This window comes from Spermophilus citellus, assembly GCF_964194105.1.
Source record: "Spermophilus citellus genome assembly, chromosome: 3".
NCBI lineage: Eukaryota > Metazoa > Chordata > Mammalia > Rodentia > Sciuridae > Spermophilus > Spermophilus citellus.
The window spans coordinates 140,262,752-140,286,773 of NC_138184.1; the positions used below are offsets into that span (position 1 = coordinate 140,262,752).

General features: G+C 42.0%; 1 protein-coding gene across 4 annotated transcripts in view; it reads left to right on the plus strand.

Annotated features, from left to right (window-relative positions):
- Positions 1–24,022, plus strand: part of PDE1C (phosphodiesterase 1C) — a 528,215-nt gene that overhangs the window by 114,457 nt on the left and 389,736 nt on the right. For all 4 annotated transcript variants that reach the window (XM_081287899.1, XM_081287904.1, XM_081287900.1 and 1 more), the window contains exon 3: positions 4,988–5,159. In XM_081287899.1, coding sequence (XP_081144025.1) covers positions 4,988–5,159 — 172 coding nt within the window. The remainder of the gene's footprint in view (positions 1–4,987; positions 5,160–24,022) is intronic.

A 24,022-nucleotide genomic window follows, 5' to 3' on the forward strand; every position in this document is an offset into this window, starting at 1 on the left:
ATCAGTTTTCTCAAATTTACACTGTATAAAATAGTTCTATGATAATAAAATACGGAGATAAAACCCAGATGACCCTGATGAATTAGATAGGATACCCATTAAACTTTTTTGCCCATTTTAAAGTCTTAACCTTTTTTCTTGATAGTGTTTGTGAAGGGGATAGGCATAGAGATTAGGGGAAAATCAGTTCATTTTTCAAAAGAGTAGCTCTAGTCTGCCTTGTGTTTTCACCTTCTTTTCAAAGCTTCTTGAGTAAGGGAATAATTCAGTAAAGGTTTCTGTGTGTACTGTAGCTTTCAGCACAAAGCTCTGCAATGCTCAGCACCATGCCAGAGCTTGGGGGGCACTTAGTACTTTTCTGTTGTTGGTTGGCATGAATCAGTGAACTCATCCTCCAGGCATAGCAACATTCTTAAGTCTTCCCATTTTGTGTTGTGTAATTTACCTGAAGCAGGCAGTTGTTAATCATTTACCTTCTGAGAGAGATTAAAAGAGAAATAAAACAAAAATTCCTAGTGATGCCCTTATCCTGCCAATTGCCTGGACCTCAATGGGTTTGTTCCTTAGGGTCAGATTATAGGTGAAACTGCATTAATAAGCTCTTAGTTAATCCCTGTTAATGGTGCCTAAGTTCTATGTAATTACAGCTTATGTCAAGTGGGATAATGACTAGAATGTTTTAAGACAGGGATGGGGCTCGGATATTTCCCATCTTTAAAATAGTTATTGTTATTTTAGCTTTCTGCTTTTGTTTGAATTTAGCAAGAAAGTAAGTTTTTTGTTTGTTTTTTAAACTTCATCATACTGTGAAATCTGCATACTTTCTGCTCATGAATATGGGGAGGATCTTTGAGGGAAAGACCAAGTTTTAAAAACTTTGGCAAAAATATTCTTATAATGAGTATTTACTCTACTCCCCCCCCCCCGCTTTTTCTTTGTGGGGCAGTGGGGTGGTGGGTCTGTTAGGAAGAGACACTAGCTCAGAAATTTCCACTTACAGTTCATTGGACCAGAATTATAATACAAAGTTAACTGTGGCAGCAAAAGAGGCTAAAAATTGCATATATTGTTTCCTAAACTTTTTTTTTTTTTTTTGGTACCAGGGATTGAACCCAGGGGCACTTAACCACTGAGCCACATCCACAGCCCTTTTTTTAAAATTTCATTTACAGGCAGGGACTCCTTGAGTTGCTTAGTGCCTCACTAAGTTACTGAGGCTGGCTTTGAACTAGCAATCCTCCTGCCTCAGCCTCCTGAGCTGCTGGGATTATAGATTTGTGCACCACACCCAATTGTTTCCTAGGCTGTTGAGAAGATGGCAAGTGAAAGTCTAGTTAGGGATGAATGTTAAGAGAATCTTATTTATAGCTTATGCTATAATGCTATATTCTTCTCTTGAACTTATCAGTGTGTCTGGGCTGTTAGTATCTTTTGGAGACATCATTGTGTGTCTATTTGGAACCTGTAATGGAGAATTGGCTGGGTCTCTTTAATTTTTTTTTTTTTGTAGTTGTAGATGGACAGAATGCCTTTGTTTTATTTGTTTATTTTTATGTGGTGCTGAGGTTGAACCCAGTGCCTCACGCATGCGAGGTAAGAGCTCTGCCGCTGAGCTATAGCTCCAGCCCCTTGGCTTGGGTCTCTTGATCCTTCTCATTCACTACTGAGAACATGATAAAAAAGCTATTATGAATCATGAATGCTTTGAATTCATGATTTTTCGTTTATTAGTCATATCTGTATGTACTTCAAAGTAGTCATTTGTGTGCGTGAGACTTTAGCTCACCTACAGATAAAGTGCCTGGCTTAGTCTGCATTCACAGAGCCCTTCATATAACCCTGCCATTCCTCATGGGCTCATTGCCTTACAGCATGTGGTCTCTCTTCTAAAACAGGTATGTCACCACAACCTTGCTTAAAAATCTCAAGTACTTTTTGGCTTACAGAAGAAAATTTAAAATGATTAGCATTTTGTTCAAGGCACTTTACAAGGCCCCCTCTTTGACTCCAGCCTCAGTAAACCACTCTGCTGTGCCCCTGAGCCTTTGCACATACTCTTTGCACTGAACCATCTCTCTGTTCTTCCGTACCTGCTGAAGAGCTGCTCTGGCTTTAGATTCACATCATGTGTTGTGTTCTCAGTGTAGCTTTCCTCAGGGTGCTGAGGCTGGGTAGGTGAGCCCTCCCTGGGCTCCTGGAACACCTTGTTTGCCCCTTAGTTATGGGTATTGCTTATTTGTTGTGATTGCTTGTGGGTCAAAGTTACAAAAGTTATATCAATAAATTTAAAAGAAGGCTGGGGTAGAAGTTATAAATAGTATCACCATTTACCTCCGTCTCCTCCTTTTACATTCTCAATTCCTCAATCATTCATTTTTCTATTTTAGGGCCTGAAAGGAACTTGGCATACTGAGGAAATTAAATATGTGTTTATAGAATGAACAAAATGAAGGAACGAAGGGAAGTGTGCAGGAGGCTTATTGCAAGGCTTTCACTTAGGCCAAATTTAAGAAAACAGGCCGTGCTCTTGTTCTTCTTCCTAGAACCAGATCCTCATTAGTGTCCAGAGATCTTCATCAACATAGGACCAGACCTTCATTAATAAGACTAGATCATATTAAGATATATGTTTAGGGATTTAAAAAAGTTGTTTTGCAATTCAGGAGTTGGAGGGGGTCTGTTTCCTGCCACTAAAGTGCTCTTGATTGACCTGAAAGCAGTTTGGATGGACACCCCAAGGGGAATCAGTCATGGCCATGGTTATTACAGGAATTGTTTGCTGATCCTGGGTATCCTTGGTGAAAGCTCAAGGAACTTTGTGAGATGCTTCTCTCTTTGTGTGTGAAATTCTTTTGATCCTAGTAGCAAAACTATCCTTCAGGCACAAGAAGCTGAGTGATATCAACTGGTGGGTTATAGGTGGCTGGTCAGGGTGTTGAGGTAAGGCTATGTGCACACAAACCAAGTCTCTCCACCCCTGTCACATGCATGATATGCTTTAGCTGGCGCTGCTTCTTACTGTTTCCTGCACATCACCTGTGCCCCATAGCCTTTGTGTGAGTTAGAAAGAGGCATTCCCTCTGCTTGAATGGGGTTGAAAAAGCCACTTCCCTCAGGATGGACACAGATCCATGCGTACAGGTGTTGGTTGTCTGACAAAGTCTTTGTACAAAGGTAAAATCATTTTTTTCTCTCTGGGTAGTGTGTAAGCAGCACAAGCTAATGGTATTTGAGTAATGATAATGCTCTCAGACTGGAAAAAATTTGTACTCATAGACATTTTAAGTGAAGTTTTTGATTTACTTCTATCTACTTGCTTTTATTTTTAGAATTATTTTATTTTAATAGTTTTTAGATGTCTAATAAAACAATACAAAGAAATATGGTATTCCTCACACCTGGATACCTCTGTAATGGACCATTAATACGGTTCACTTCATACAATTATGAACTAATTTGGATACATTATTATTAATTGAATTCCATACATTGTTTGGATTCTTAACAATAGTTTTAGGTCCAGGAGCCTATCCAGGATAACGCATTGCAGTTTGTCATCTTGTTTCTTAGGCTCCTCTTGGCTGTGACAGTTTCTCAGACTTTCCTTGTATGACCTTGATGGTTTTAAAGAGTACTTATTTATCAGACGTTTTCCCCATGACTAGACTGGGTGTTTTAATAGGTTTTATTATTATTTACATATGGTAAGGCCAACAGATCTGGAGACAACTGCCATTGTAAGATAGCTTGTTGTACTGATAGATCCTAGGGGTGGGTTCCACATCGTGTCCTGGGGGCATTTGGGGAAGCACTTGGGGTCTGTTCTGAGGCAGAAGGAGAGAGGAATCATGGACAAGAGCCTTTATTGTTTTTTTTTTTTTCTTTGTGGGAAGGAACAGGCAAGGCTGGACAAGCAGGCTTAGGCTTGGCTAGTTTGAATGGGTTCTTGGGCACAGGGCTGTCTAGTACCTAGCTGTCTGGTACCTGGGCCTGGGGTTGCTAGGGCAGGTGGATAGGGGCAAGGAGCATGAAATCCCTTTGAGGGAAGAGGTTTGGATGGATTATGGACTGGCTGGTTTGTATTTGAAAAGTGCATACCTGGGAGGATGAATCCCCCTGGGTGGGTGGGTGCTGAGAGAGGTGGGGACCAAGGCAAAGTGACAGAGCTGGCTGTGTCTGCTAGGTTCAGATAGGGTAGATGCTAAAGCATGAAGTTTACAAAAGATGGGATCATACTTACTACCTGGGGAATATGTGTTTTGACGAGAGATCCCAGAGCTGTTTTCACATCACATCAAGGGTCCACACTGTCAATATCACTTATCACTGTTGATGTTGACCACCTGGCTAATCAGGCTCTACTTTTGTGACACCACTTTCACTTGGTGCTTGCCTTTCATGATTATCTTGTATTTTGAAGTGTTTGTAGAGTAGGATATCAATAAACATGCAGCATAGTTTTCTTTGGGTCTTCATATTGCAGAAGAATCAACCTGGGAATTGTGAGCTCCAGTTCTTAGGGGTGGGGATCTCTTTGGGGTGGGTGTGTCTACAGAATGGAGTTTTGAAGCTTAGGCCTCAGGCAAGCCAAGAACCTAGGGGAGATTTGTGTCTGAACATCCCCACTGTTCCCTAAAATGGTAGCACTTTAGAGCACTTGCAATTGCTGAATGAACATCTTAGTAGGTATCTGAAGCTGTCCCAGGAGTTGAGGGTTGAACACCTCCAAGATGAGACAGGATGTATCCATAATGCGGACAGTAAGTCAGGTTGCTCAGTGCTAGCCTATTTTCTGAATAAATGTAAGAATTCCTGGTTACTCCATATGTTGCCTGATCAGTATCTTCTGGAGCCCTTGGATGTTGGTGGAGATGATGAGAAAGGCACAAATCTCCCTGCCCTGCTTTTGAACATCCTGAACAGAAAGGCAGAACACCTAGTAGTTTGGGGATTTACCTGCACGTCATCCTTTTCTCCTCATCCTCAGGGTCGAAGTCGCAGAACTGTCTGTGGAACTCCCTCATCGATGGGCTCACCGGGAATCTCAAGGAGAAGCCACGGCCAACAATCCTTCATGACCCACGGCCCCCGGAAGAAATCCTAGCAGATGAATTGCCACAACTAGATAGCCCCGAAGCCTTGGTGAAGACATCATTCAGGTTTGGTGGATGAAAACTCACTTTGTTCCTTTTTATCTGCTTGGGAGCTTTTTTTTTTTTTTTTTTTTTTTTTCAATCCAGTTGGGTGCATCGCCAGTGTGGCCTGCAACTTATGTCATGTCTTTGTGCTGAGTAAATTAGAGATGATGAAGGAGAGTTGGAATCAGTGCTGGCTGGACTCCTGGCTGTGTGTCCCGAATGTAGTGAAGATTATCTCAGTGGATAAGTTGTTCTTGGCATTTAATTGATATTGGCATTTAAATGTAAAGAACTTACTGATGTTGGCAATTTAAATTGGATTAATGAGTCTTTTGCTTCAAAGGAGGATGACGCATCCAGATAAGTGCACAGAAAAAAAGTGTGTGGTGGGATTCATTCAACCCGGTGTCTCTGGAGTCTCTTGCTGGGGGAGGGTTTCTGGTTTTGAGAGATGTAAGAGCTGCTGTCAGTTGAAAGAAAGTGAGAATCTTCTTGTGTTGGTTCCCAGATGGCTGTCTACTCTGTTCTTGTTCATCGTTTAGTCTTGCCTCTCCCTGTGAAAGCCTCTTATTTTCATTTAATATTGTATTCCATTTTCCTTATAACTCTATCCCTGACCTTCTCATCTGGGCTTAATGAAAATCAGTCTGGGTATGAATGTGGTATAAAAGGGATTTTTTTTTATCTTGAATGAGTATTGAAACATACAGTACTACTCACACCATAATTAAAATCTACCTGGGCATGGTGGCACAAGCCTGTAATCCCAGCAGTTCAGGAGGCTGAAGCAAGAGGATAGAGAGTTCAAAGCCAGCCTCAGCAACTTAGGTGGTAAGCAACTCAGGGAGACCCTGCCTTTATATAAAATATTTTAAAAGGCTGGGGATATGACTCAGTGGTTAAATGCCTCTGGGTTAAATTCCCAGTACCAAAACAACAAACAAACAAATAAATAAACAAATACACAACCCCTCTCCCCCACAAAACCCAGAATTAAGATCTAATCAATTTTCCAGCTTGTCTTCCTCCCCTTCTTTCTTCTGGTATCCTTATTTTTAATCTCTTGCTTTTCTTTCCATCATAGACTTATATTTTCCGCATTGTTAGTAGAGTATACGGATCTCACTTCAGATAATTTTGGGGGTCTGTGAAATATATTTGAAAGATATGCTCTCTTTTGCATCCAGGTGATGTGTGTAATTGCTCAATAAAAGCCATTTCATTATGTGAAGGTTCTTTTTAGTAAAGACTGCATTATAGATGAGTTTACAGCAAAAGTGATGAATAGGGGTTTGGATTTCTTTGTACAAAGTGGCGACTACATGGGTAAGACAAGAATTGCAGCCAAGTACTTTTCTTATTCCCTAGGAGGGGTTTGGTTATTACTTTATGAGGTTGTGAATAAAATAAAACCCACTCACCCGAAGCACATCCTGTGAACCTGCACCTCTCTGCAGGTGACTGTGGTGAAAGAGGGGGCGTCGGATGGCTTTCTTGGTTTATGTTTTCTCACTCTGGAGCCAACCTCTCCACACGGCTCTATAGCTACTCCTCCATCTCAAAGCAGGTCTATTGTATTCTTCAATGAACAGCAGAAGGGTGCTCTCCAAGAATGAACACCTCCGGGACCACCACCTGTTCCCTTTGCAGTCTCTTCATGCTTTTTCGTAGATGGAATGTACTGACTGGTGGCCCTTCACTTGATCTGCTAGTTGTACCATGTGTCAATGTGTGGGTTCCTGAGAGAGACTAAATTATAAGTTTTTTTTTTTTTTAAGTCAGGACTTATTCCTGGTTTCTTGTAACATTTGGCACAATAGGAAGGACACAGAAGGTACAGTTATGCCAATCCTTTAGCAATTGAGGCTAGAAATTTCATTGCCATTGACTACTCATTTATTGCTGTGCTGTTCTGGAACCACTCTTTCTTCCAAAGGAGATGGTTGATTCTTTCTTTTCTCCTCCTCCTCCTCCTCCTCCTTCTCCTCCTCCTCCTCCTCCTTCTTCTTCTTTTTTCTTTTCTTTTTTTTTTTTTGGCACTTGGGATTGAACCCAAGGGGCACTTTACCACTGAGCTACATCTCTATATGACTTTAGGATTTCAAAGAAGAATGAACTCTGGCTGGACTTTTAAGTAATGCTATAGGAGTGTATCATTTATGCATTCCCTCCCCGCCCTCAGTGTCACTCAAGGTCTGAAAAAACTGGAGAATTGCTGGCTCCCAGTATCAGTGACACAGGAGAAATGGTGCATTACACCCCTGCAGTTTTAAACTTCAGTTGCATCAATGATCAGTGCTCTCAGTAAGATAGCTCTTCTTATGCCAATGGACATAGTCTTCCCTCTGCTGAGGTTGAAGCATCAGGTTCTTCTCTTTAACTCTGGAATCCAGAACTTCTCAGCCCCAGTGCCCTGAATGTGCATATATGTGCACGCGCGCACACACACACACACACACACACACGCACACACAATTGGGGGATCTGCACATATAGTTATCAACATCCTGCACCTCTCTGCTTTGGAATGTCGTCTTTGTTGAAGGGCATGTGGTTCCCATGGATGGGCATCATCTGTCCTCTTGAAGCTCCTCTGCAGGGTCATCATCACTGAGTGATGCAGGAAAAGTGATAACTTTGGGTTTACCCATTTTTTTCTCCTTGTTCATACGTGGAGGGGATTTAGAACCTGGGCCATGAAATATCATCAGCTCCTATTATCAAACAAGATTGAGATTCCAATGATAATGAGCCTATTGTACCAAATTATTAGGAAGTCCAGTCTTTTCTTGGGGTTCTTCTCCCTAACTATTCCTAAGGGCCCCCAGGCTTACTGACAATGGTTTCAGTGTTTGTCCTTTTCCTGATCTGCCTTCTGTCAAGAAATGGGGTCTCATGTTGAGGGTGGACTTTCTGACCCCACTGAGCTTATGACTCTACATCACCAACCCAGATCTCCTCTTCTTTGGAATGTTTCCTCTCCGTGACTTCTGTTGTCTTTTTCCTGACACCTGGGGCTTAGGTGACACTACCAGTTTTTCTTATAATGTTGACCTTCAAAAGGAAGGGGCTAGATGCTTCATTGCACTTTCTCCATGAATCTTTTGTAGCTCTCTGCAAGTAGGCTGGTATATACCAGCCACTTCCAGGACAAAGAGAGTACCCTTGGTTAATATTTGCATAATGTTTTCATTCAAGTAGTTCTTTCCAGATCAAAAGGACACTCTGCTCTGCAGTTAAATTCTCCTTTCCATTCCCATTACCTATTCCATTTAATAGGTAAAATTTATAGGTAGATTATAAATTTATAGGTAGTAGGTGTTTTTCCAAAAAGTTTCAAAAGTGAATGTGTCTCAGTCTCCCCTGGGTTCTCTGTTAAAATAATAATAACAACAACTATTCTCTTATTTCCAGAAGCCCTAAGATGTTGTCCACTGTAGAGATGAAGAAACTGGCCCAGAGAGGTAGATCTCAGGTTCTGATTAAATACTGACACAAAGTAATATAGATGATTGCTTGGAGATTGGTGATCACCAATGGCAGCAGCAAGGGGTAGCTTGTGTAGCTGTTAAGCTGTATGTCAGCCTTTGGAATATCATCACGTAAACATCTCTTTTAGACTCTCATAAAAAGCATGCCTGGGATTCAAATGCAGCTTCAAGACAAGTCCCTGGGACTCCTCTTCCAACTGGGGTGCCACCTCTGAGTCTGTTTTGTAAGCATTCTGGGACAGCCATTGGTGGCCAACACTTTTTATGTCAGTTACCAATCACGCAGGAGGTGTTGCTGGAAGTGAGAATTCGACACACAGATTTAGAAATAAAGATTTTGGAAAATGAAAGGCACCACCTTTCTCCCCACAGGGCTATACACTGATAGCTGACGTGTGTGCAAATGCCATCTCAACTCTGAATATGGTCCTTGATACTCTTCCCTGTTGTCCCTCTCTTTGCTAGGCAGTGCTGAGCAAATGCTGTGACTTGGAGCAGAGAGTTCAGCAGAGTCTCAGGAGGAGGGTACAGGGGATGGAAGGATGGTTTTTTCATTCTAAGCTATCCAGTTAGGACTATTCAACTTCTGATAGTGGCTGTATTGGTTTTTCGTTTCAATTCTATTACTATTGGCAAATTATTTTCTTCATTTATTTAAACATCTTTTTTTTCCTTTTCTTTGTTTATTTCCAAATACATGAAAGTATAATTGTCAATAAAAACTGTATATATTTATGATGTATAGTGTGATGTTTTGTTGTATGTTACATTGGAAAATGATTAAATCAAGCTAGTTAACACACACCTCACCTCACATGCTTACTTGTTTATTCTTTTCTTAATTGTCACAGAGGTTGGACCAGAACTGGCTCTGACAGTTCAAACTAGTTGGGCATCACAATCACTGGGGACTTATTGACATGGATCGTGGGGCTCACCTTCAAGTGTGGGAGGGCTCTGGAATGTCCTTTTCTAACAAGCTTCAGGTGATCTTGTTGCCGATGGTTGAAGGACTATTGAGCTAGGTGATATTTAATACCTCTTTGAACTTGAAAATATTTTGTTATGTTAATTTGAGCAGGTCACTCACCTAATTCGTCTTCAGTTCTGAAATCTATGACATGGGGATAAAACATTCACTTCCCAGGGGCTTGGGGAGGATTTAAAGGTGACCTATGTGAAAGAGATAAGCAGTGAATGGCAGAATGGGCTCAGGAAGTATTGATCTTGTATTTCTGTTCAGCACTCCCTGGAATGCCCTTGAGCTTACCCACAGAAAATATGTGGATCAAAATCGGGTTTTGTGGCTCCAGGTGCAGACACTGTGAGCTTCGAAAGCCCACTAAGCCTTTTCCATGAGAAATCTGCTTTCAAAAGCTGATACTCTTGAAAGGAAAAAGTGGAGACTTCAGTGCCTGGAAGGTGACACCCTGGGAAATCACCCTGGGTGTCTCTTTTCCTTATTCCTCATGAGCCTCTTGGTCTGTCTGGGCTTTTCTTAAAGGTGAATAGAGAATGAATTGAATCTGGGGCTAAAGCAGATAGACAAGTCCAGCCAGTGTGGCTGGCGACAGGAATCTCAATACCTGCCACTAGAGGACCCAAGAGAACAGGAAAGAGCTGGCAGCTGAGAGCCTTTTCTCTCTCTAGCCTCCAGCACACATTTGCAGAGGTGAAACCTGGCCCATATTATACCGAGAGTCAAGGAAATGAATGCATCTTGGGCATCTGTGATGTGCCAGGGACTAGCCATGCAATTGCTCATTTAATCTCCCCAGAGCCTGGCAAATTGAGCATTGTTATCCTAGTTGTACAGACTAGGAAACTGAGGCTCAATGAGATTAAGCAGTTTGCCCAAAGACACCCAGCAGATGGCCCAGCTAGAGAATTAAACTCAGTCAACCTAGCTCTAAACTATGAACTCTCCACCATGTTCTGCTTCCACCATATCACCTCGACTTTCGGGTTTCTGGAATTGTTGTGGATGACAATTTGTTCTCAGTGTTGTGGGTTGTACTAGATGGGGTGTTCACTTCGAATATACAGATTGATGTATACCTTAGATATCCTTCAAGACTGACTCTGTTCTATTGCACTAAATCTTTTTCTGGTCCAGACCTATGTTTTCAACCCACCCATTCCTTTTGGATAGAAGGCATCTAAGGCACTACTTCAGTATCCAGCAGTGGAACCCCTGAAGCCACCCAGTGTGCCAGCCATCCCAGTTACTTACCTTGAACCATGGGACCCCCTGGGTGGGCTCAGTTGCCAGGTTTTGGTAACTTTGAGTTTGGAAGAAGAGCATGCTTATGCCCTAGGGAGTCACCGGGAGTTGATGAGTGTCTTTCCCCACTTAGAATGGACTTATTTGGGCTTTGGCAAAGGTTTCTAGATTCTATACATAGCTTACTAAGAATATGTTTCCAAGAGCAGAACTGCACGGAGCCAACACCTCAGCTACGGATGAGATTAAGGCCTTGTCAGATCCCATTTAATGGATTGCGTTTTCCATGCAGAATTAAATCATTGAACTCGTCCTCATTTTGGCTTTTGGCAGTCAATTTTCCACCAGGGGATGCTGCCAAGAAGTCCGTTTCTGACTTGATTACTTTCAGGAAATGTGCAATCTGGCTGATGATATGGCATGGCATGTGTTAGAGTCCCCTGTGGCTTCTGATCCCACCCCGGCATGAGTCATGGGTTAAAATTCCCAGTTAGCTCATGGGAAGTCTGATCACATGGATTTCTCTATCACCATGTATTGCTCACCCACTGGGGACTTCTGGGGACCCATGGTTCTGGTGGTTGTGTGGGGAAAATTGTCCCTGTGATGGCCAAGGTTGTGTACCCCAATTGTACCAGACATGGCAGGAATCCCTAAGGCCAGTTGGTCCTTGGAGATGCTGGACTCCTCTGGGGGTGACTTTGGCTGGACAGTGGCCTTGCTGAACTTGCTTTAGAGTTGTACTGTAGTACAAAATGTGTTCACCCAATCTTTTTTCCTTCTCTGCTTTGTAGGAAATCAGAGCCTCTCCCAGCTCCTAATTCATTTCTTTCTCTCTCTCTCTATTTTTTTGGTTGGTGTGGGGGAACTGAGGATTAAACTCAGGGGCATTCAACCACTGAGTCCCATCCCTAACCTTATTTTGTATTTTATTTAGAGACAGGGTCTCACTGAGTTGCTTAGCACCTCACTTTTACTGAGGCTGGCTCTGAACTTGCAATCCTCCTGCCTCAGTCTCCTGAGCTGCTGGGATGGATTACAGGCATGCACCACGATGCCCAGCTCATTTTTCTCTTACAGATTTTCTCCCTGATAAATTTCTTGTATGTCTAATCCTGCCTTGGCATTTACTTCTTAAAGGTTCAGATTAAACACAGTGTCCTGTCTCACTTTGATCTTCTTCTGGGCCACCCAGTACTTGTATTTTGGTGCTATAAGCACAGTTTCAGTTTTATGGGCCTAGGAATCCTGGATCAGGATTTAATTTTATATTTTATATTTGAGGCTCTGTCTTCCCCATGGGCTATGGTTTTAGGGTGGACATTAGCCAGGCCTCAGCTTTCTTTAGTATCTTGAACTTAAATTGCCTATGAGATAACTTATTTTCTTGGATTAAGTAAAGAAACTGCAAGAGAAGTGGAGATAATTTTAAATTATACTCAAAATATGCTATTACCATTGTCTAAGGGAAAAGCTGAGAAATGTTGACCTCCATACGGAAGGTTGGATTTTGAACACGGTCTGGTTCCCAGCCAGTGGACCTGTCTCTAGGACTCACTTCCCCTCAAGAATGTGTCCTTCTTCAAACCAAAACACATTCTCCTCTGGTTATTGGGAAATCCAGACTCCCACCTCCAGGAATGAAGCTCCTCTGAAGTGTATTCTAAATCACAGCAACTCTTAGCACATTTTACAAAGTGCAAGCTATTCATTCTAGAATAGCCCCTTAGGGAGGAGTAAGGAACTTCAGTACTCTCAGGTGGAAAAGGAGGTGTGGAGCATTCCTTCTAGAGTCTTCATCTAAATCTCTCAGCCAGTGTCAAGTGTGGATAAACTTCTCCACACTTCCTAATTAGCAACAGGAGTTTCTGCCCAAGGCCAGAGGTAGACATGTAATCCCTAATGTCCTCCCTAATTTATTTTTTATTTTATTTTTTGGTGCTGGGGATTGAACCCAGGGCCTTGTGCATGTGAGGCAAGCACTCTACCAACTGAGCTATAGCCCCAGCCCTGTTTTCTCTAAATTAATGAAGGAAGCATGAAGGAATCAGCTCGGACCAAATAACATCCAGGGGTCAGTGTGGGAAACGTGGTAAATATGTGTCTCTTCTCCAGGTGCACAAGCAGTAATTTTATTGCGCACAACCTGTACACTCATAAGAAAGGAGTTTTCAATAGAGTTCTCCATATTTGAAAGTAGCATTGGGAGCTATGGGGGTGAGAGCAGCAGTCATGATGGTTTGTGTGGAAATCGGGTGTAGCCCAAGGCCAAGGGCTCCCTGTGCTCTTGCTTGGGTGTTTCCACAGCTGGACAGCTGGAACTCCTACTCACGTGCTCCCTGAACACTTTACACTTCCCCCAAGAACACGTCCTGTGTTATTCTTGTTTGTATTTTGCATTAGAAACTGATTTTTCTGGGGACAGGGATCCACAGCCTGGGTTATATCAGAATGCTCAAAGAATATTTGTTGATAATGGACAGACTGTGGTTTTGCAGCCCAATTCACTTTTTCTGGTTGAACTCACCACCCTACTGTAAGGGTAGAGTAGTTCTTGGCCCTGGAAGTGCAAATTCAGTACATCCCAGGCATCAGGGGAACCTCTGGTCAGAAGATAAGGCAACAGAACTGCCGCTGGAAGCTTTGGAAGCCCTTGCCAGGGCTGCCGCCACCAGATTCCTTTCTTTGCTATTTTTTTTTTTAATTTGACTTATTAGAGGATAGAGGATTTATTCTTGTCAATCAGTAGGGAACTGGGAGTTGCTTTACAGAGAATGTGCTTTATAGATTGACATCACAACGTGAGAAGTACCTGAGTAACAGGGTCGCAACTTTGTCAGTACCGAGATGTGCAAGAAAATGTAGCATTTAAATTTTGTTTTTAGTGGAGCTGATTTTCTCCCAGAGCCCCCACTTTCCTGGTACCAGAAGAGGGAACCCTACATTTAAAGTCAACTATGGACTCATATGCTTTTTATTTCCCTCTGCTGATTTAGTTTCTTTGGACAAATACTCTCTTGTTCAGATGTCCTTCATCCTCTCTCCCCCTGCATTTTGCCAAGGTGGCATCTGATTTTGTGTGGCTCTGGCCACTGAGGAATGGGGTCCTCCATCTCCCCCTGCTGGTGGGTGGGATGTGGGCTCCTTTGCCTGCTTCTTGTCCTCAGAGTCCCATGCCAGTGCTTTGGACCACGAAGGGCTGGTTGTGATTCTGGATGCGATGGTCTAGCTGACAGCCCTGGGCTGCTCTGCCTGCCTGGGCTGCTCTGCCCCCCTGTCAGCCATCCTGGCTGACTCTAGTCACTATCCCAGGTGATGTCTGAGGCTCGACTGCAGGAGCTGTGGGAACCTCTGCCTTTCAAAACCACACAAGACTTAAGGGATAATCTGGGAAAGCTAAAACCTGCTTTCCCTTTACCCGGCTACTGGCCACTGTGTTGACTTTGATGTGGAGCCTCTAGTTTGTGGGCATCTGTCCCTCTAGGGAGAGGACAGGGAGGAACAACAGATTTCATCCTTGCCTCTTCTGCCCTCATTTCCCTTCTCCATGAATCCCCCCAGCCAGAAAAGAAGTAGATGGCTGACTATTCACTTCTCTTACATCATCTCCTCCTCCTCCCCAGTGCCAGGCTGGGGGCTAAGTTGTAATGGTGGATGAGTCAAAGAGGCAGAATGGCCTAGTGATATGGGACCCTGCATGGGGAAACATCTCAAAAACACCATATGTCACCCCTCACACATATTCAATGATAAATGACTACTGCATTTATTTTTGTAGTTAATTCAAGGTACCTTAAATAAAAATAAAGCAAATTCCTTTAAAACTGGATCCTATAATAATGCAAATCTAGATATCATTGTTGGTGACTGATCCCTGTCCTCTGCAGCAGGGACTCCTGGTCACATTATTAACCTTACAATAATGACTCTATGTTTTACTCTGTAGAAATATTTGTTCATATTTACAGCATTAGGGCAGGATTCTTGGCCTTGCTAGTGGAAAAGGAGCAGTTTCTATCTTAGAATCTTTCGGGTAACAAATGCTGTCTTTCCATTCAAGTGCTCTGAGCATCTTCTGCAGTGGCATCCTGCCTGGCTGGGCACTGGTACATTGGACCAGCGTGTGCCCTGCTCCTCTCAGTCTCACACACACCATAGAACTATAAAACAGGCGACTCTGGATCACAGTGGATGTGAAAGGGAAGCAGAAGGAACATAAGAACTAGGGCCTGGAGACATGAAAACCTGGCACGACTTGAAGGAACTGTTGGATTTGCACCCAAGGCATGAGAAGGGGAGGCAGTTAAAGTTTGGAACCAGGTAAAGGAAAGGGATCATATATGAGAAAGCCTTGTATGCTGTAGAGTTTCAATTTTATTCCAGAGGCAGACGCTCTTTGAAGCTTTTGGAAACTTTAAGGAAGCAGAAGGGAGACTATTTTTCATTATGTTACAGAATGAGGAGTTACATTTTTCCTCCACACATAGCATCAAAATGGTTTCCTGAGGAATAATGGGGCTGGAGAATGGCATCGGGGACTGAACACCTATGGGTTCTGCCAAGCTTGGAGGAGGTATATGGGTAGTTTTGAGAAATAACTTATGAAAATATGTTTTCCTATATGGATTGGAAAAGAGATCATTTTAAAAATTACTTTCGAATGCAGTCGTATCTAGTGACTAGACAGCTGATAACTGTAATCCACCACGGTTCCCTATTTATTGATCAATGTTAAGTGTGGCCGAAAGTGAATTTGCTGGGATAATTACTTCCAAACCTTGGCAGCCAGCTCAGCTGAGGAAGCATTGTTGTCCTCATTTAGAGGAAGGGCTAACCCTGGCTGAGGTGATCAGGCTTACGTACTGGAAGGTGGACATATTGAAGACTGCCTGAGAGCGTGACTCACAAAGTTACAAACAGGAAGATGTGACTCAAATAGATCTCTGGGCCTAGAGATTGTAAACTTTGAGTTAAATTGTAAACTTTGAGTTACTATCATTCTCATTCTTTGGAAATGGCCCAGATTTGGGATAAGAAATGGTATATGTAGTTGGGTGGAGGTATTTTTATAATGTTCTGTTAGTTATTTTATTCATAAATATGTCTGCCCAATATCAGGATTAAGTTTCATTGGTTGTTAAATTTCGTAGGGTAGCACTCAATCCCACTATTCTGTTTAACTGTAAGCTGACATATAAGTAACTATATTTAAGAAATGCTTTTGCATTTAAAAAAAATTTTTTGGACAATACTTAAACCTCTAGAAACAGCACAATTAATGATAAAACAATAATTATCTCCCACTTTGAGTCATCTTTTTATCATTTTACCATATTTGTTTTGGATCTACTATCTATCTTTTTTTCTTTTTTTTCTGAACCTTCTACCCCAAGTAGTTGACATCATGACCTTCTAGCTTGGGCTTGTATCTGCTAAGAACAAGCTATTTTCTTACAGTAAAATTACCATAATCAGGAAACTCAATATTGATCTAACACTCTTATACAGGATATGGTCCATACTCAGATTTCATCAAATGTCACAATAACATCTTTTAGTGTAATCTTTTGATCCAGGCTCTATTCCAAAGGCACCCATTACATTTACTTGTCATGTCCCTTTAGTCTTCTTTAATTGGAAACGGGTTTTCAGGTGGTTTTTGTTTGTTTGGTTTTCATTGACATTGACATTTAGAAGCAAACATGCCATGTGTTTTGCTGTGTGGAGGGCTTCCCAGGTTGGCTTTGTCTGATGGGTGCCCTTCAGGTACCCATTTGCATGGGTTGACTACTATACAAGTGATGCTCTGTCCTCAGCGCAGCAATGAGGAGGAAGATGGTAGGCTTTTTGTGTTATTGGTGGTATTGACTTTGATCACTTGTTTAAGGTTGTTTCTTCCACTTGGCCTGTGGAAAAGGTTCCTTTCTCCCTTTTGTAGTTATCTTTGGGGTGGTGCTTTGAGATTCTGTAAGTGACTTTTTACTCAACAAGCTTATGCAATGGTTCTGAATCTTGTCTGAATCAGTGGTTGAGTTGTCCTTAGTTGGAGTAGAGTTGTCTAACTCTATCATTCCCTCTCCATTTATTACATGATATTTGACTATAAATAAGACCATCTTTTCCCCTTTATATTTCAGTATTCATATGGATGCTGGATTCTTCTTTCATCCAATGTTTTGTAAGTCATTATATCTTTATCCTAGCTAGAGTCCCAGTGGTTGTTAGAGAAAATTCATAAAGACTAGCAGAGGGGAGGTAGGGTAGTGTGTTAGTCTATAATGCATGAAACATGAAAATGTACATCAACAGATCCAGGGTCTAATTACCTGCCCTGCTACTGCTATGAATGGCCGGTCTCTTTCTGCCCATTTTGGGTTGCTGTCTGCTCCCACTGACCAGCACCCAATGGTTAGGAAGAGCTGCCTGAATCTTACCAATGAGGGGCCTCTTGGGAGCCTCTGAACTCTGGTTGTAATCACAGCTTTACTCTTGCTCCACCTAACTTTAAGTGTGCAGTTTAAGCTCATCCCTAGTGTGTTCCTCTATTTAATGGGATTAGATGTCCTAGTCCTTGTGGGATACCTGTGAAGAGTCAGGGAGGCCATGGCTATTGAATGGTGAGCGGGGTGATTGGCATCTGCAAGTGCTTTGTTGTTAGTAAGTGATGTGCTTCATGATCGGCATCCTGCTTGGTGCTCTTGCAAGATGTACACGTGGGTCTAGGTTCTGTGTTGTGTGAAGGAATTAGTTTCGTTCATGCTCATGTGGCCCTCAGCACTGCACCACTGACACCTGGGACCTCTGAGGTTCTTTCTCTTTTTAGCATTTCACTCTCCCCCTTGTGCAGTCACATCACCTAGAATGGTGACTCAGCTAACCTCATGGGAGGTTTGCGTCAATCATTTTTCAATCTGTTAAGCTATTTAATCCTCACAACATCTTTCTGAGATAGGCATCTAATACTTTATTTTCCAGATGGAGAAACTAAGGCACAAGGGCATTCATTTATCCAAGGACATGCTACCAATCAGTAGATCTGGGATTCAAAGTGTGACCCCAGAACCCACACTTAACCACTAGGCAACCCTGCCTCCTCCATTTATTGCAAGGTATTTGACTGCCTTCCAGGTGGAACATGGAGGTGGGGGGTTGGGATTGTCTGGGTTCATTGCTGATGTGGAGCAGCCCTTCAGTTAGGGTGTCTGCTTCCTGCTTTTCTCTCCACCAGCCTGATCCAGTGCTGGTGTCCAGATCAGCCTGCTTGCTTGGTTCTTACCATTTCTGGGTGCCTGGTCTTACTGTTGCACCAACTGGCAGGCTGCCTGGGACTTGACCTTCTGACTACCACTGCCTCCTGCCACAGGTCGTCAGTCTAGGAACGCAGTGTTAACTGCTGGACTGGAGAACTAGAAAGCTCTGAAGACCTGTACTGCTCTCCTGGCTATGAGTTTGCGTCTGCCACACGCTCGCCACCCACAGGCTTCTACAAGCCACTCACTGGCATCAAACACCCTGCAGATCACTAGAGCCCTGACTGAGGCTGTGACCATGTGGTACATGTCATGCAGGGTGGGGATAAGAGGGGGAAGGTGATTTAGCACAAGTGCTTGAATTCAAAGCCGATTTCTATCCCAGTTCTTTCACTTACCTCCTTGGGGCAGTGGCTTAGCTTCTCTTAGACTCAGTTTTCTTTTCTGTAAAGCACCAATGACAATGATGAGAAGATGGGATGGGAAATTGTATGTAAACCCTCTTATTAAAAACTGCAGTCTTGGGCTAGAGTTGTGGCTCAGTGGTAGAGCACTTGCCTAGCATGTGTGAGGCACTCAGCACCACAAAAAATAAACAAATAAAATAAAGATATCGTGTCCACCCACAACTAAAACTATTAAAAAAACAAAACTCCTGCAATTTAGGTCAAGTTGTGGTTTAGTTCATTGTGTTGTGTCAATGTCAGTTTTCCTGGTCTTGATCATGGACAAAGTAGGGCAAGGTGTAATCATTAAGGGAGCAGGATGGAGGGTGAGTGGCACCTCTGAACTGTTTTCACAACTTATTGAGTGTCTATAATGGTTTCAGCAAAAGGTTAAACAGCAACATTTAGCGTTGTGTCTAGTCTCCATTAATCATAGTATTTTAAAAATTCTAAAGTATCATCAGGAATTCTGTTCTTTGACTTAAGCTCAACCTTTTGAGGGTGTGTGTGTATGTGTGTATGAAAGAGAGTGAGAAAGATGGGGGAGGGGAGCAAAGTCAGAAACACAAGAGTCAGAGAGAGAAGCATCTACCTAAGAGAAAGGAGAGAGTAGACCATACAAATTCTAGAACCCTTTTCTAATGCACTGCACCACGTCAATACATCAGTGGCCTCCACCAGCAACCGCCAGTGAATTCTCTTCTTGCTATAATTTCTTCTCCTCCCAGTTGAAAACCTTGCTTTTTATTACTTTTGTGGTCTCTGTTCAAATATCAGGTTATCTTAAATCAGGTTGTTGAATGTATTCATGAGCAGTCAAGTCGTGACCCTAGGTGGGGCCAGAACTGGGTGTTCTGCAGGCTCCTCTGGTCAGGCTGCCCCTGGTCCCTCTCTTGTTTTTCTTCATTTTCCTGTATCCACGTTGCCTTGGTGTGTGCTGATGTCCCCAAGGCCATTTCTTTAATGACCATTTAGGCCTTTCTTGACCATTGTCACCTGATGCAGACTGTGCTGCCTTCTCACAGGGTGTAGGATTTATCTGGGGGTGGGTGTCTGGAGTTTTGGAATGATCACAGAATGAGCTCTCCTACCCCTTGAGATGCCATATGTCCATGCCATTTTAGATAACTGAAGTGTCACCAAATGTCCCTTATGTTGTCTTTCTCCATAAGCCAATTCAACAGAATGCAGGCAAATCACATGTTTTGTTTTGGGAATGTGCTACATGGAAGCTTTCAGAAGCCTGCTAGGCACTGACTATTTTTACTTTACGATTTAGTGGCTGCCGGGTCTCATCACTCTCTGGTAAGCTGGATTTGAGAGATTGCCTCAGTTTCTTGGTCACCAGTTTCTCTTTTCTTTGTCTTTTCCAAAATGATGTTTTGTCATAAGCCAACATACTCACCTTAGAGAACATTTGATAAATGGTAGGAGAAAAGATTCCTAATACAATCCCTGCTATCATTTTGGCATCCTTCCTGAATCGTTAATATCCATGCCTTATTCTTATAGTTGTCATTATAGCGTGGATGCAGTTCAGTAAGCTAATTTTTCTCACCATTATGCATTTCCCATGTTGCTGTATAATGGGTTTTTGAAATGTGAGAGAGATTATTTACCCACGCCACTATTGTTGAACATTTAGGTCGTTCCCAGTTTTTCACTCTTCAACAGGATGCTGTGACCAAAATCCTCATGCATCTAGATAGTTTTAAACTGCATCCAGTTTAGTGTAAAAATAGAAACCCTGAATAAAGGGCATCTTAGTTCTTAATAAACCTCATTACTAAAAGGTCCCTGAGAAGCTCCAAAATTCCTACCAGCATTGAATGCCTTATGATTTTGTTTAGTAATACTTCTCACAGCTTTGATGCAACTATTAATAGTTGTTTTTTTTTATTATTTTAAAGTTGTAGATGGACACAATACCTTTATTTATTTATTTTTATGTGGTTCTGAGGATCAAACCCAATGCCTCATGCATGCTAGGCAAGTGCCCTACCTCGGAGCTATAACCCCATCCCTAATTATTGTTTTTTTCAAGGCAGGCTGACCTTTCCTTAAAGCCAAACAAGCCCATGATGACTGTTTGGTTGTCTTTTGCTGATGCCCTGCTCAGGAGAGCATTAGAGTCTCTCTTTGATATTGAGGGAATCAATATCATCCTCTTTTATATCATAGCAAAGTTCAGAAAAATCAAGTGACTTCACCAAGGACATACAACTAAGAAACAGCAGAGCCCAAAGTGAAACCTGTATAATGTTGGTCCTGAAGCTTTTGTATTTTCTTCTCCATTCCTTATCTGGAAATAGGGGACAGAGAATGGGCTAATGCGTTGTTCTTGGGATGAGGAGTTGGGGACTAAGGAGATAAGAAATCACTTGCCCAGGAAAGACTTCCTGGATGTTCTTGCTCTCAAGGAATTGGAAGTTTAATGGAGAAAACAGAGAGGTCACTTAATAATTACTGTATGGTGAAGTGGAAATTGTTTATATATGCTAAAGTATTAATGATTTATATAAAAATATAATTAAATGTTATCATAGAAATAGAGAAGAGAATTTTCTACACAGCTTTATTAAGATATAATTGACATACAAAAACACTGTACATGTTCAAATATTCCGATAGGTTTGACATTTGTATACACTTATAACATCATCACTGCATGAACCATCATCTCCCTGAGATTTTTCTTTCTACATTTTCTTCTATTAACTTTGAAAATTAGCTCGTTTGCATTCCACACAATAGACATCCACAGCCACCTTCACAGATTAAATACTAGTTTGCATTTTCTAGTTTTGTATATAAATGAAACCAAGCAGTATGTATTCTGGTGTCTTTCACTGAGTGTAACTATTTTGAAAGCCATCCATGTTGTGACATATATCAATAGATCATCCCCTTTTATTGCTGAGTGGTATTCCATTGCACGGTGTAAAATGACTTGTTAATTAATTCAACTGTTGCTGGGCATTAGCATTTTCCAATTCCTGTCGTGTAAATATTCCCAACCATGGCTGATTTCAAGTCACCAAGATGGAGTCACAGAATGGAACTGGAAAAAGATGCACACAATTAGCTCTCATGAACTGTCAGGGACAAGTTCTGCCTCTGTTCCAAAAATGCTGGAAATGAGTGCTGGACAGTAAGTAGCTGTGAAGTACAAGGAATCAGAACACTGGAAAAGCTTGGCACCTGGAACACTTCAGTTTTGAGTTCCTTAGCTTTCCGTGTGTGGGGATGGAGTTGGTTCCCACTCGAAAATAGCTGTTTTGGGGGCTTAGCCACGTGGTTTCTAGGAAATGCTATTCTGTTTACAAAGACTATTTGTTTTAAAGACTTATTACTCAGGAAATAAATAATGATTATGGGCAGAGGTAAAAACTGTTCTGAGGATTTCATACCTTTGTGATTATTTTAAAATAAATGTAAATAAATGCACGAATCTTTTTTTTTTTTTTTTTGGATAGAAATGTTTCTTTTAAATTCTGTATTCCCCATCTAGACATTGTTAAAATCACTTTCATTTTAGATATTGTGTGGAATGCAAAAGAGCTAATTTTCAAAGTTAATAGAATAAAAATGTAGAAAGAAAAAATGTGCAGCCTTCTTTGTCTTTCAATATTTTATACATCTTCCTCTCTGTGAATAACAAATTGTTTGTAGGGAAACAATTTACATTTATAGTAGTGCTTTTCATTCTGCATTATCCCCAAACTTCCTCTCTGATCTCTCCATTCATCACTGAATAGCTGCTGTCATTGGCAGAAACACACTGAACCATGTCTGTGACACAGAGGAAATCAGATCAGGATCAGGGAATGTGGGAGGGGGGGGTAGCCTGGAACAGAGCAGGAGAATTGGGCAGGCATGGACTTGGCAACTCCTTAGGATCCATTCATTTACAATAACCATTTGTTGAGCTCCTTTTTTGTGCCAGGTGCGAAAGTATGTGGTATATGATGGTAACAAAATTGACCTGGTCCCTCTCTTTGTAGAATTTATAGCTCCTGTGCATGACAAGCAGCTAAGCACATTCTCAAACCTGGTCTCAAAGTGGCCTGCCAAAGTGACCATATTATCCTAATCAAATGTAGAAATCATTGGATCATAAATGTTATTTATTTTTGCTGCAGTGATGTAATATTCCTATCACCTGTGATTCTGGATGGGCTGAGTGGCTGCCTCATATGAGATCACTTATTTTCCTATTTCATTAAAAAAGAAATTACTGCATCAAATTCTAGCTTTTTTTTTTTTTTTGAAAAAGTGAGGCCCTGTGATCTTTGATGTTTGCTCGGTGAGGACAATTCTGAACTTTTCAGTTAACAGTCCATCCTTTGAAGGCTCAGGTGAAAGTCCACTTTCCTGTCCTATTGACTAAAGCACAAGCTTTCTTGAGGTGTCGGTCATGACTAAGGCCTTGCACCTCAATGTGGATGGCTATCTAGTGTAGTGCAGGTTCTTAACCTGAAGGATGGCTTCAGGAGCTCTGGGAATGTCCAAAATGAGGGCCCTAGGGTTACCTGTTTATTTTTTAGGGAATCTGAAACTTTCTTCAGATTCTCATGAGTGTTTATAATTAAAAAAAAAAAAAAGGCTTCAGAACCTTCAGGGCATTGGAAAGAACACTGAGTAGGTGTTGAGGCAGCCGCCCTTCTCTGGTCTATGCCATCAGGCTGTGGAGACCTCTAGGTGCCTCAGTTTTGTCATTTGTACAGCAGGGTAAATATTTTTCCTTTCTAACCATCAGGACTATTGTGAGATCACATGAGATCTTTGAGCACAAAAGTGCTTAGCTGGTGCCCCATGCTGTGCAAATCACCACAGCAGGTCATAAGAGCAAGGGTGGTGGCTGAGGCAGAGGGAACAGTCAGAGAAGATCCCGAGGGAGATGAGGCCACTTCCCCAGTCACTGAAGAGGATCAGAGTCTTTGCTGTTCTTCTAGTGTCCTTGAGTCACCTTGGCCCTGGTTGCTGTTGAGCCCAGCTCATTCCAGGAGGAGAAACAAGAGTCAGGCGAAGGGGGAGGAAACCCCATGTGAACAAAAGCCACACGAGGAGAAGACACCCTCACATAACAGAAAAAGGGAGCTTTCCCAAGCAATACTTATGTTCGAGAAACCTTTATTTCTCCTCAGTATGTTCAGTCAAAATCTGGACCTCACCTGGGAAGGCCTTTTGCTTAGGATCTCTTGGTTTAAATAGGGACTGTATATCCTGTGTGACCAGGCGCACTGCTCAGCCTCACCCAGCATTAGTTATTCATGCGCAGACTTGATACCCAGTTCTCAGACTGAAGGAATAGTTTTTATTTAATTTTTATTGCAGAAGTTCGGGGTTTCAATCCAGCCTCTGCCACATATCGCTTATATTATTTCGGACAGCTCCGATGCAGTTTGTGAATGGAATCTGTAATTCTTTCTTCAGAATGACTTGTGAAAATAAAATAAATGGAGCTAGATGA